Source organism: Hyperolius riggenbachi, chromosome 4 (assembly GCF_040937935.1).
Source record: "Hyperolius riggenbachi isolate aHypRig1 chromosome 4, aHypRig1.pri, whole genome shotgun sequence".
Lineage (NCBI taxonomy): Eukaryota > Metazoa > Chordata > Amphibia > Anura > Hyperoliidae > Hyperolius > Hyperolius riggenbachi.
In genome coordinates, this window is record NC_090649.1 from 190,287,861 (window position 1) to 190,301,618 (window position 13,758).

A 13,758-nucleotide genomic window follows, 5' to 3' on the forward strand; every position below is an offset into this window, starting at 1 on the left:
ATTATAAAAAAATCCAGAATCTGGCTTTAGGTGTTTACAGGTACAAGAGTGTTTTCTCCTTTGCCGAGGTAAACCTTACCTGTAATGTTCTTTAGAGAATGCTGACAAATTAATGTTGATATGTTGTGCCTTGAAAATGACTGTATCTACAAAACAGTGATTGTAAATTTGTTTCCCCAGACCCCCTCCCCCCTCATTTTTTACATTTTTTACATCTTGTATGGAATTAAGTTAGCTGTATACATAGCTCTGTGATCTGATAGTCTCTGACAGTGAAACTCTCTCCCTTACCTCATAGCTGTCTGTTTTTACTTGATCCTCTTCCTTCTTTTGCTGCTCGCTGTATGCTTTGCTAACCTGCATGTCCCCAGTGGTTGCTGTTAGCAGCGAGGAAGCCAAGCGGGAGTCTCTGTTCTGTCCTGATGAGCTAAACTCACTCTTCTCCTACTTTGATACCTCCTCAAAGCCACGTAGTAGTAAGTAACAACTCTTCTATGGCGTGCCCTGTTTGCTGTGCAGTCTGATTTTGTCTAGCCTTTATCAGTAACTATCAGCTTACCATTTTTTAGAGCTAGATTTCCTCCTCCTACCAACCTGTATGCCTGAATGTGTGTTTCTGATATCCTGTTCTGCTTTTTTTTTTTTTTTTTTTTCCCAGTAGATTTTTATTGAATTACATTTTCAAACATAACCTCAACAGTGTCTCAATTCTGTTCTGCTTTTAATAGTTGGCTCACCAGATATACACCTAGATTTCCTAAGGCAAAATACATTAGCAGTCAACAGTGGTACAGCAATACAGTAGTGAATACTAGAGTGACCTCATATTGTCCACACTTATTACAAGTTTTAATATTCCTCAAACTTCAGCTAATAAGCCACAACTACAGTATACAGTGATTTGCAAAAGTATTAGGCCCCCTTGAAGCTTTCCACATTATGTCACATTACTGCCACAAACATGAATCGATTTTATTGGAATTCCACGTGAAAGACCAATACAAAGTGGTGTACACGTGAGAAGTAGAATGAAAATCATACATGATTCCAAACAATTTTTTACATATAAATAACTGCAATTCATCCCCCTTTGGTCTGAGTGCAGTCAGTTGCCCATATACATTGCCTGATGAGTGCTAATGACTAAATAGCGTGTACCTGTGTGTAATCTAATGTCAGTACAAATACAGCTGCTCTGTGACGGCCTCGGAGGTTGTCTAAGAGAATATTGGAAGCAACAACACCATAAAATCCAAAGAACACACCACACAGGTCAGGGATAAACTTATTGAGAAATTTAAAGCAGGCTTAGGCTACAAAAAGATTTCCAAAGCCTTGAACATCCCACGGAGCACTGTTCAAGTGATCATTCAGAAATGGAAGGAGTATGGTACAACTGTAAACCTACCACGACAAGGCCGCCCACCTGAACTCACAGGCCGAACAAGGAGAGCGCTAATCAGAAATGCAGTCAAGAGGCCCATGGTGACTCTGCACGAGCTGCAGAGATCTACAGCTCAGGTGAGGGAATCTGTCCATAGGACAATTATTAGTCCTGCACTACACAAAGTTGGCCTTTATGGAAGAGTGGCAAGAAGAAAGCCATTGGTAACAGAAAAGCATAAGAAGTCCCGTTTGCAATTTGCCACAAGTCAGGTGGGGTGGGGGCAGAAAACACGTGGAAGAAGGTGCTCTGGTCAGATGAGACCATAATGGAACTTTTTGGCCGAAATGCAAAACGCTATGTGTGGTGGAAAACGAACACTGCACATCACTCTGAACACACCATCCCCACTGTCCAATATGGTGGTGGCAGCATTATGCTCTGGGGGTGCTTCTCTTCAGCAGGGACAGGGAAGCTGGTCAGAGTTCATGGGAAGATGGATGGAGCCAAATACAAGGCAATCTTGGAAGAAAACCTCTTGGAGTCTGCAAAAGATCTGAGACTGGGGCGGAGTTTCACCTTCCAGCAGGACAACGACTCTAAACATAAAGGCAGGGCAACAATGGAATGCTTTAAAACAAAACATATCCATGTGTTAGAATGGCCCAGTCAAAGTCCAGATGTAAATCCAATCGAGAATCTGTGGCAAGATCTGAAAACTGCTGTTCACAAATGCTGTCCATCTAATCTGACTGAGCTGGAGCTGTTTTGCAAAGAAAAATGGGCAAGGATTTCAGTCTCTAGATGTGCAAAGCTGGTACAGAAATACCCTAAAAGACTGGCAGCTGTAATTGCAGCAAAAGGTGGTTCTACAAAGTATTGACTCAGGGGGCCGAATAATTACGCACACCCCACTTTGCAGTTATTTATTTGTAAAAAATGTTTGGAGGTCTTACTCGCAGTTTTTACATTTTCTATCAAGATTGGGTAATGCTAGATTTTTCTCCAGAGCCCTCTCTCCCTTTGAGAGATTGTGCAGCGGGGATGGACATGTCACATGAGGAATTTTTCAAATTTATTTAATGCTCCTTACTGACTCGGGGCTGTCTACCTCATTGCGCTCCAAGTGGGAATCTACCCTTGGCAAGACTTTTACTGACCCCCAGTGGCAAACGATTTTAATATTGTCCCAGAAATCCTCTATATCAGCACGCATTCAAGAATCTGCATACAAGATGTTAACACAATGGTTCCACACTCCAGATAGACTTCACAGGATGTTCCACAACTCTAGCCCTTTGTGTTGGCGCTGTTCCGCACATAAGGGGACCATGCTCCATATTTTTGGAGCTGCCCAGTTATTGTGCCTTTCTGGAATGCCGTGAAGTCTATTATTACTAAAATCACGGATGTGGAGTCATCGGATGGCCCCTCGTATTACCTGCTGCACAAGACTCCGAGAAGATTGGGCAAGTATAAAAAACCTCTCTCAAAATATCTAATTAACGCTGCTAGACTTGTTATTGCACGCCACTGGATGTCGTCTCAAGCTCCCCCCATTGCAGAATGGCTAAGAGAGATTCAATCCACCAAATACATGGAGGACCTCACACATTCCCTGCATGACAGACTTGAACAATTCAACCGCACCTGGTCACCATGGTGGGAGTTTGAAGAGACTGACATGTATAAAAACTTAATGACCCCTGGCCTGGTTTAATAACCATTGGTCCTCCTGACGTTGTTATAGTGTCACTACCTCTTTATGACATGGTGTTGATACTTAAGACTTATATTGCTGACCTCCCGAGGGGGGGGGGGGGGGGGGGGTTCCTCTCCCTTCTAGGGGCCCTAGGTGCTTCTTCCGGATTGCTTTTTTCTTTCACTTTCCTCTTTTTCTTTCCTCTTTCTCTTTCCTTTCTCTTCTCTTGTTTCCTCCTTCTCTTATTTACGATGTCTTGTCTTCTTTCTCTTTATCCTGTCTTCTTTTATTTTCATAACGTACCCCCCTTTTTTTTTGGATTTCTGATTGAGTACTAATGTTTTAGCTGCTTTCTCAGAATATCCATCGGACCTCCGTTCGTTAAAAGGTGGAGATGGGTTCACTGGGTGTATGATCCCTTTGGGCCCCAGTGTCCCCGCCTTCACCTCAGATATTTCTCTGCAGAGACAGGTCGAGGTCTGACCTTCCTACACATAGGGGCAGCTATGTGTTTACACTTAATCAACGGAGATAGTAGTCTCTGTCTTCTTTTATATCTATATATATATATATATCTATCTATCTATATCTATATCTATCTATCTATCTATCTATCTATCTATCTATATATATATATATATACATATATATATATATATATTCTCCTCTGTTTGAGCTATATGTTTCTCTATTTAAGATATAGTACTCTGAGTTATCCTTCCATTGTTACAGCACTGGTTCTTGAGGGACCCGCTGGTGGGTTCCTATGTTAACTCTTTATTTGCACTTTACTCTGTAAACAATGTGACATTTAGACGGGTGACCTTTTATATTTGTTCTATTGTTTAACTGTTTTGTTCTCTTTGAAAAATTCTTAAATAAAGAATCTTTAAAAAAAAATGTTTGGAATTCTGTATGATTTTCGTTCCACTTCTCACGTGTACACCACTTTGTATTTGTCTTTCACGTGGAATTCCAATAAAATTGATTCATGTTTGTGGCAGTAATATGACAAAATGTGGAAAACTTCAAGGGGGCCGAATACTTTTGCAAACCACTGTATGTATAGATCTGTATGTACAGTATATTTATAGATCAGTAATGTCTGCATACGTAATCCCACAACAAACTTTGAGATTTTTCTTGTACAGTCTGCCATGCATGGCATGCGTGTCACCATTTTGTTACTAGACAAATTGAAGTAGTCAGTCTCTAGCCAAGATCATTTCTAGCAAGTAGTCCTCTGAGATATCATCACACCTCTCCTTCAGTTCCAGAATGCTGGTCATCCATTTAATTTTACTTTTAATCTTAAAGAGGAACTCCAGTGAAAATAATATAATAAAAAAAGTGCTTCATTTTTACAATAATTATGTATAAATGATTTAGTCAGTGTTTGCCCATTGTAAAATCTTTCCTCTCCCTGATTTACATTCTGACATTTATCACATGGTGACGGGTGATGTCAGTGGAAGTAGCTGCTGCTTGATTTTTTGGCAGTTGGAAACAGTTGTAAACAGCTATTTCCTACAATGCAATGAGGTTCACACACAAGAAACAGTCAGGACCATGGTCCTCGGTGTTTCCTTTGGGAGGGGTTCACCACAATATCAGCCATACAGAGCCCCCTGATGATTTGTTTGAGAAAAAGAAGAGTTCTCATGGGAAAGGGGGTATCAGCTACTGATTAGGATGAAGTTCAATTCTTAGTTATGGTTTCTCTTCAACCTCTTTCCGCCCGCGTCACGCTGATAGGCGTGGCCGCGGCGGCAACCCCAGGACCGGCTAACACTGATTGGCGTAAAGTCCTGGGGCCAGCTAATGCAGGAGATCGTGCGCACGCTGCACGTGCATCTCCTGCCTGGGAGGCAGAGATCCGCCCCGCCTTCAGTCTATTTCTATGTACAGCGCTGCGATCGGCAGCAGAGCTGTACTGGGGACAGCCGTGTCACACGGCTGCCCCCCTGGGGGACAAGAGAGCGATCGGCTCTCATAGACAGAAGCCTATGACAGCCGATCGCTGCAATTGGCTGGCTGTGGGCAGAGAGGGAGGGAGGGGAGATAATTAAAGAAACAGGGTTTTTTAAAGAGAACCCGAGGTGGGTTTGAAGAATATTATCTGCATACAGAGGCTGGATCTGCCTATACAGCCCAGCCTTTGTTGCTATCCCAAACCCCCCTAAGGTCCCCCTGCACTCTGCAATCCCTCATAAATCACAGCCACACTGCTGACAGACAGCTTGTCAGAGCTGGCTGTGTTTATCTCTATAGTGTCAGTCTGCTGCTCTCCCCACCTCCTGCAGAACTCCAGTCCCCGCCTGCATCCCTTCCCTCCCTGCTGATTGGAGGGAAGGGACAGGGGCAGGGACCGGAGCTATGCAGGAGGCAGGGGAGCAGCTGAGACGGACACTACAGATGTAAACACCGCCTCACAGCACGGCTGTGATTTATGAGGGATTGCAGAGTGCAGGGGGACCTTAGTGGGGTTTGGGATAGCAACAGAGGCTGGGCTGTATAGGCAGATCCAGCCTCTGTATGCAGATAACATTCTTTAAACACACCTCGGGTTCTCTTTAGGGCCCGTTTCCACTATCACGAATTCGCATGCGGTGCCCGCATGCGAATTCGCATAGCCAGTGCAAGTGGATGGGACTGTTTCCACTTGTGCGTTTTCCTGCACGTTTTTCTGTGCAGAAAAAATCTGCAGGGTAGGGCCCTCAGAATTCGCCTGCGTGTGGAATGCAGGCGAATCGCACGCAATGTATTTAATAGGGAAATCGCATGCGTTTTCCACATTCGTTTTTTGCCGCGATTTCGCATGCGATTTCGCATAGGTACCCATGTTAATTCACACAGGCAGTGACATGGTTAAAATCGCATCACCCTTACCTATGCGAAACCGCATGCGAAATCGCGGCAAAAAGCGCATGCGGAATCGCACCCGCATGCAATTTTCCTGCGGTGATTCGCCGGCGTTTCCGCACCGCTATAGTGGAAACGGGCCCTTAAAAAAAAAAACGGACCTAAATATTTATAAAAAAAAAATAAACATGGGGGGAGCGATCAGACCCCACCAACAGAGAGCTCTGTTGGTGGGGAGAAAAGGGGGGGGGGGGAATCACTTGTGTGCTGTATTGTGCGGCCCTGCAGCTTGGCCTTAAAGCTGCAGTGGCCAATTTTACAAATAATGGCCTGGTCACTTGGGGTCTTTAGCCCTGCAGTCCTCAAGAGGTTAACCACAAATTTCTAAAACTAACCCCCTTTCTAAAGTCAATAATTTTATTTTTCAAGAAATATTCCCTATTTACCTGCTGGTACTGGTGAATTCCAAAGATAAAGATCATAGAAAGATATGACAATGTAAATATAACAAATCGAATTCACTTTTAGCCACTGTGGTCAATCTGCTTAAAAAGTAAAATGTATGTTATGGTCTGTAAGGAGCGTGCCAGGCAAGAAGAGGTAATGGCAGAAATGTATCTCTTGTGAATCTCTAGCACTTACGCAATATGCTGCTAATGTTGTTTTCTGGACTTCCACTAACTATATACACACTAAACTAAGCTTGGCTATGGTGGCAGTTAAAGGGACTCCGAGCAGTGCAGAAACTATGGAAAGATGCATACCATTTTGAAGCTCTCTTTCTCCTCTTTCTAACGATATATAAACCGCCGCCCTACGCCTTTTAGTTTTCGCTATTTTTGCGATCCAAATTGCGGCCACCGCGATTTCGATCACACAAATATTGAAAACTAAAAGGCGTAGGGTGGCGGTTTATGTGTCGTTGGAAAGAGGAGAAAGAGAGCTTCAAAATGGTATGCATCTTTCCATAGTTTCTGCACTGCTCCGAAGTCCCTTTAAAAGATGTCTTGGCCAAAAATCCTGTGTTTGTAAAGGTGTTTCCTGAGCTCCACTCCTGGTACATCCTGCATCCTGAGGGCCATTTCTATCCATTCAGTGTGTTCCTGAGAGCAGCACAACCGGTCCTGCTACTGTGTGTCTAGGGAGAGAGGGTGTCTGCTTTCCTTGTTGAAGGGTCGATCTGTTCTGCTGCATTCTATTGCCAATTGATTTTGCTTTTGTAATGTAGCTGCCTGGACACTGTTTAAATGTATGTTTTTTTATGAACTGTAAATAGGGCTTACTTTTGTAGTAGGTACTATGTTTCGAGCATCTTCAAAAATCCTAAAAAGTCATGCTAGGTCTTATTTTCAGGGAAACTGGGTAGAAATGAGAATTTGGTGGTGTTGTCATGGTTACAAGAAAAATCATCTAAATTATGTACATGCGTAGTACATTAGACTTGGCAGTAGACTGAAGTAGCAAGGTAGTTTCTATTACATTACAAAATTTGTATATCAGTGATTTTAGGTTATGTTTTTAAATAATAAAAAAAAATACATTTACATGCTTACTAAAGTATTTGTGTCTTCATCCCATTAACATTGTCATCACAATGCTTGGAAAATGATTGCTGAGTTTTATGCAGATATTTATGGCAGCACCTTCTTTAGTACAATATATGTATTATTTGGTTTTACTAGTGAAAAGCATTGACAGCGGAATTCAATTCAGCTCCGAGGGTAGCCGGGAGCTCCCAGCATCCACTGTGTCTTCCAGCACTTTGTATGATGCAGGTCAGTGTCCTTTATTAATGGAATAGGTATGAAGAGTGTTACTTACATAAGATGTGTGGAAAAGTATCATTCATTGGGCCTGATTCACAAAGCGGTGCAAACACTTATAAAAGCCCTTTATCACGCCTAAACTTAGTTTAGGCGTGATCTGAAGTAACTCTTGCGAAGCTCCCGCGCGCAAGGTTTTGCAATCGCGCAGGCGCTCGCGCAGCACCCATTAAGCCCTATGGGACTTTGCGCGAGTTACAGCACAAAGTGGTGATAACTTTGCTAGTGCAAAGGTTATCACGCCTAAAGTCTTTTAGGCGTGATAACTGAGTTATCACCGCTTTGTGAATCAGGCCCATTGTCAGTATTCTGTTTTGGCTGTGTGACTAGAGCGTAATCTATGACTGCCCCAAACGAGGGCTTGACAAATGCAGAAAACTTCATAACTTCTGCATTCATTGTCTATACCCACCTAACAGATCTTTCAGTAATTTTACAAATCTATTATTACCTTTCTGTCCATAACTGTTATGTACTTTAACTAACCAAAACAGTATGTTATTAAACATTCATATTCAATTTCGTGTTCTGTTTCAGAATTGGCACAGAAGGATGAAAAACGGGATTCTGCAGTATTTCAAGATTCAGACACTAAAAAGCTTCCTCCGGGACTCCAGTTATATCAAGCGGCACACAGGAAAAATCTCCCTGCAATGGCTGAGGCCTTGGCTCATGGAGCAGAAGTCAACTGGGTGAATCCCAAAGACAATAACAGTACGCCTCTGATACAGGCAGTACATGGGGTACGTACTATTCTTTTTATTTTTATCACATAAATGCGTGCCATTCTGGCAATAATCTGGTTGTTGGTGTGTAATTACTGTGACCCCAAGCTACTGTATGCTACCATAAATTTGGAGTACATGTTGCAATTTTTTTCTATACCTCCAAAGAATCTCCATCTTCCGCAATTAAAGTGGACCTGAATTCTTGCACAGGAGAGAAGGAAAATGGAGAAAAATGCACCCTGTATGTATTTAGAGAGTTTAGCCTGTTTAATTCCCCCTCATTTTTGTCTAATCACAAGTTGTAATCTGATCTCTCCCCTGTGTCACATGACTGCCTATGACTGCCCATTTGAAAGCACAGGCTGTTAACAATATGTCTGCTTCCATGAATCAGGAAGTAGAAACAGTGCAGCTTTATTTTAGGATTAGTATCCGCTGTAATAAAGAAATGTTTTTGTTTAAAGGTTATTATGCTACTGTGTATCTTTTAGAGCAGATAGGACATTCTGAGTTCAGGTCCACTTTAAATAAGTGATGATTGCATTTTTTATTTTATCTATCACCTACACAAGTTCTGTAAAATTTCCTCCGCTTATATACACAGTTACTATTGACAGAGACAGGAAATTTGGGCGTCCCAGAAATTTGGGCTCCCTATAGATGCCCATGTTAAAGGGGTTCTGTGGGGGTTTCTGAAGAGAAAAACTGCCACTTACCTTGGGCTTCTATGAGCCCCATGCAGCGGTAATGTCCCACGACGTCCTGCTCCCATCCGCCGTTCCCCGCAGCCGGCACCGGGCTATTATTCGTCTGACATACAGACGAATAATGCGCGTTGCCGTGCCTCCGCTCGCGTCATCTGAGGCTTACTGCGCAGGCGCAGTACAACGGAGCCTTGTACTGCGCTTGCGCAGTAAGCTTCCGATGACGCAGGCGGAAGCGATCGGGTGCGCGGCCACTCTAGCGCAGCCGCAGTTGGATCCCATGCCGCTTAGACCGGGGCCGGCGGCGGAGAACGGCAGATGGGAGGAGGACGGCGTGGGACATTACCGCTGCACTGGGCTGATAGAAGCCCAAGGTTAGTGTCCGTTTTTCTCTTCCACAACCCCCCACAGAACTCCTTTAATATCAACAATTAGGGGGAAATTTGGGCACTGGGATCGCCCAATATGTGAAGTTCGGGCAGCTTCAGCTCACGCTATTTTATTGGATGCCACTGGTGCCCAAATTTCACTTAATTGCCATAATTAACATAGACGCCTATAGCTTGCCCAAACTTTCGCGGCGCCGGATCTTTATTGTGTTGGTGGGGTGGTTAGTGTTAGACATTGGTGGGCGAGAGGGTTAGGTTACGCTTGGGCTTTGGTGGAGGGGGGGAGGGAGGGGTGTGAGTTAGGGTTTGGCATTGGTTGGGGTCATCGGTAGGGTAAAATATTGGTGGGGGGGGGGGGATTGTTAAGGGCTAGGGATGGGTTGGTTAGGGTTAAGCATTGGTAGAGGGAGGGCTCATGTGAGGATAGGATCGGGTTAAGCGATAGCAAAATATTGGTAACATTTTACAGAAAATTTACTATTGGTAAACTTTACAGATAATTTACTATTGGAATTACCACTGCCCATAGGTAGAATATCAGTAATTCTACAGATCTACTATCTGCCTTTTCTCACACCCAAATTTCCGCGGTGCCCAATTTGCATGTACGCCTTTTCCCTGCTTACTCATTCACATTATGTGATTTCTAGAGCTTGAAATTCTCTATTATAGTGTTGTACACATTGCATACTATGGGCTTGATTCACTAAGACAAATATTGTGAGTAACCCGCTGCCCACCTTAATGCACGATATGTGCACTATTGGCAGCATAGCGTGCATTATTTCATGTTGCCAGAGGAGAGCTTGCTAGGCTCAGCATAGTGAACGCTTGTAGCTTACGCCGGCTGTTAGCCAGTAACTGGCGCTCTGATCTTCACGCACTGGACCCCTTTGGGTCCAGTAACTTTAAAGGAAGTGATCCTGGCCCTCTGATTGGCCCAATAGGTTGCATGTCACGTGTACTTGACAGGCAGTCTATTGGGCCAATCAGAGTGCCAGGATCACTTCCACCTGCATGCTGCAAAAAATATAGTCAACACAATTGTTTTTTTTTTTTGATAAGGCAGTAGATTATCTAAGCGTTCCATGTGCATGATTCATTATTTTAGGTTTGCCTTTGCTGTAATGTGGTTCAGTTCTCATTAATGAGGTGACTGATATCATTCATTCACTTTCTCTCCCCAGGGATCTCTAGTAGCATGTGAGTTCTTGCTGCAGAATGGGGCCAATGTTAATCACCGTGACTTGAAAGGAAGAGGACCATTACATCATGGTACCATGCTAGGACATACAGGGTATGAAATAGCTGAATTACTTACAGAACAGAAACTCTTTTAACACATCTGTTTTATATTAGCATATATAATATAACAAAAATAATTTTAAGCTTTTATATGTTGTATCTTCATGTGTTAGTTTGACTAAGAAACTGTATGGACAGAAACTTTTCTTCCTTTACATCTGTAGAAAAAAATGTTTGACATTTATAGAAGCTAAGTCTTGTGATTTGGGGATCAGATAAGATCTTTCCTGCGCTCTCAGCTGCACTTTATTCCTTATCTTCGCAATATAAGATGCACCGACTTCCTCTCCCCCCCCCCCCCCCCTAAGTTTTATGGAAGAAAAAGTGGAAGAAAAGTGTGTCTTTTGCTGAAAAATACACTACTGTATTTTAAGTACTATATGATGCAAGCCTTCAAATTCCTCTTCCTACATATTTTTTGCTGCATAAAGGCATCTAACTTCAGTTTGCTCTCAGTTTGACATCAGTAGCCTCAGCTGCACTAGTGGATGGAAAACTGTCAAACTGACAAACTCTGGCAACTGAAAAGAAACTAGTCAACTGATGTTGAAACAACATCAAACCATTTTTAAACTTTGATGAGAAGTAAGAACCCCAAGTAAACTAGTCATTTGCTGTTTGCCCAACCTTGTTATTGACCACGTTGATCACGTTCATCCTTCTCACTCAATATTTTATTCTTTTGCAGACAAGTGTGTTTATTTCTGAAAAGAGGGGCCAACCAGCACGCTACTGATGAGGATGGCAAAGACCCTTTAACTATTGCTGTAGAGGCTGCCAATGCTGATATCGTCACTCTGTACGTATTGGCAGTTGATTTATCTTTTCATAACTCCATTATCATTTGACCAGTATAACTACTGCTGGCAGGAGATAAGTCACTGAGTTTCCTGTCAGTCCATGCATGCGCGCCACAATCTACCACGCTCTGACGTTTACACTACCTGCGTCGCCCCTAGACTTACATTACCATGCACCATGCATTGGAGGTTGCGGTAGTACGCTGGAGGCTATGCGTTGAGATTGCAGCCGATTGGATACCTCCACCGCATCGCAACATTGTCAGTGTGAAAGGCCCCGTTCACTTGCATTGCTGTTGAGTCACTCTATGGTAAAACAGGGTTACGTAACACACATTTGCAATGCAAGGGTAAACGGGGCCTACAGGAAGCCAGAAGTGAGAGGTATATGGAGACTGCCATATTTGTTTCGTATTAAACAATACCAGTTGCCGGGCAGTCCTGCATCATTAGTGTTTGAATCACACACCTGAAACAAGCATGTAGCTAATCCAGTCAGACTTCAGTCAGAGCACCAGATCTGTATGCTGCAGGGTCTATGGTTAAAATAATTAGAAGATGATCAGCGGGACTTCCAGGCAACTGATATTGTTTAAAAGGAAGTAAATATGGAAGACTCCATATCCCTCTCATTTCAGGTTCACTTTAAAGGAAACATCAGCCAAAATAAGCTTCCCCTGATCTACTTACCTGGGGCTTCCTCCAGCCCCTTGCCGCCGATACGTCCAGTGGCAGGAGCCCCAGGTAAGTAGATCACGGGGAAGCTTATTTTGGCTGATGCTTCCTTTAAAATACAGAGTGTGGATTCTAAATTGTAAACATTTTTCACGTTGTCATTATGGGGTGTTGTGTACAATTTTGAGGGAAAAAATAAATGCAATCCATTTTGGAATAAGGCTGTAACATGACACAATGTGGGAAAAGTGCTGTGAATACTTTCCGAATGCACTGTAAATGTAAGTGCGATGAAAAAGACCAGTATATGAGGATCCCCTCACCTTTGAATAATGGTCCAGCTACTACATACAAACACTTGATGGCCGTGGCATGTGCATCTGATTCAAGGGAAAGGGATACTTGCACCTGTGTCTCTTATTCATATATAGGGCTTGTCGGCGTTTTGCACAGCATTTGCGGGGAAAAAAATGCTCTCTCGTTTACCTAAATGAGAGGCGCCGCAAAATCACTGCAAGCGGTTTTGCCACGATCTTGAGAAAGTGTGGCCATTTTGCCATGATTCTGTTAAGTGAATGAGAGAACATTTTTCAAAGCGCAAACGCTGTGCAAAACTCTAGGCAAAAAGCTGGCAAGTGTGCCACAGGGTTTGTCCACACCATCATGATTTTAAATGCCTGAAAGATTTAATATAGCACTTTATCAGGTGTTTGCAAGGCAGTTGTCAGTGGTATTATGTGACTTTAATTGCTGTATATTTTATGCAGAAAAAACCTGAACAGCCCATATATGCTCAGTAGTTGAGGGTGATTACCTCAGCAGAAATAAGGAATGCTGCTGATTCAAGCAGCTGCCAGATTTCTGGGCTAATGCTAAACCTAATGCATCCTCCATATTTCAGAACATTTCTTAGAGGGTAAAATGCTAATGGTTTAGCCTGATGGATGCCAAAGTTATTTATTCATCCTCCTAATTTGATTTCTCCTTTGTTTAGATTGCGTTTGGCACGTATGAATGAAGAGATGCGGGAATCTGAAGGACTTTACGGACAACCAGGTCAATATTCCACTAACAGTCATGCAGAAATGCAATGTAGGAAGTGCATGCAGGGATTTATCAGCTTGCAGCTTTATCACATCGAGTCTTTAAAGAGAAAGGCACACCACAAATAACCTTTATTGAGCTGCACATTCCAGCTTGGTTTAGGAAGAAATTAAAGGGGAACTATAAGGTGGAAATGAACTCACCACCAGTGTGAAGCTGATGACAGGTTTGTGAGAGAAACCCCAGTTCCCATAGGGGAAGAAGTCTTGCAACAAATGGAAATCCAGCTGAAAATGTGAAATCCCTCCCACTCAGTGACGTTAGTTCTAGGACTAATTTAAA

General features: G+C 43.0%; 1 protein-coding gene across 1 annotated transcript in view; it reads left to right on the forward strand.

The window, feature by feature from the left end:
- The window catches only part of ACAP2 (ArfGAP with coiled-coil, ankyrin repeat and PH domains 2), a 121,992-nt gene extending 108,448 nt beyond the window's left edge, over positions 1–13,544 (forward strand). The window contains exons 19-23 of the mRNA XM_068233321.1: positions 7,631–7,723; positions 8,309–8,514; positions 10,780–10,889; positions 11,586–11,696; positions 13,367–13,544. Of these exons, the coding sequence (XP_068089422.1) occupies positions 7,631–7,723; positions 8,309–8,514; positions 10,780–10,889; positions 11,586–11,696; positions 13,367–13,544 (698 nt within the window). The remainder of the gene's footprint in view (positions 1–7,630; positions 7,724–8,308; positions 8,515–10,779; positions 10,890–11,585; positions 11,697–13,366) is intronic.
- Positions 13,545–13,758: the final 214 nt, after the last annotated feature.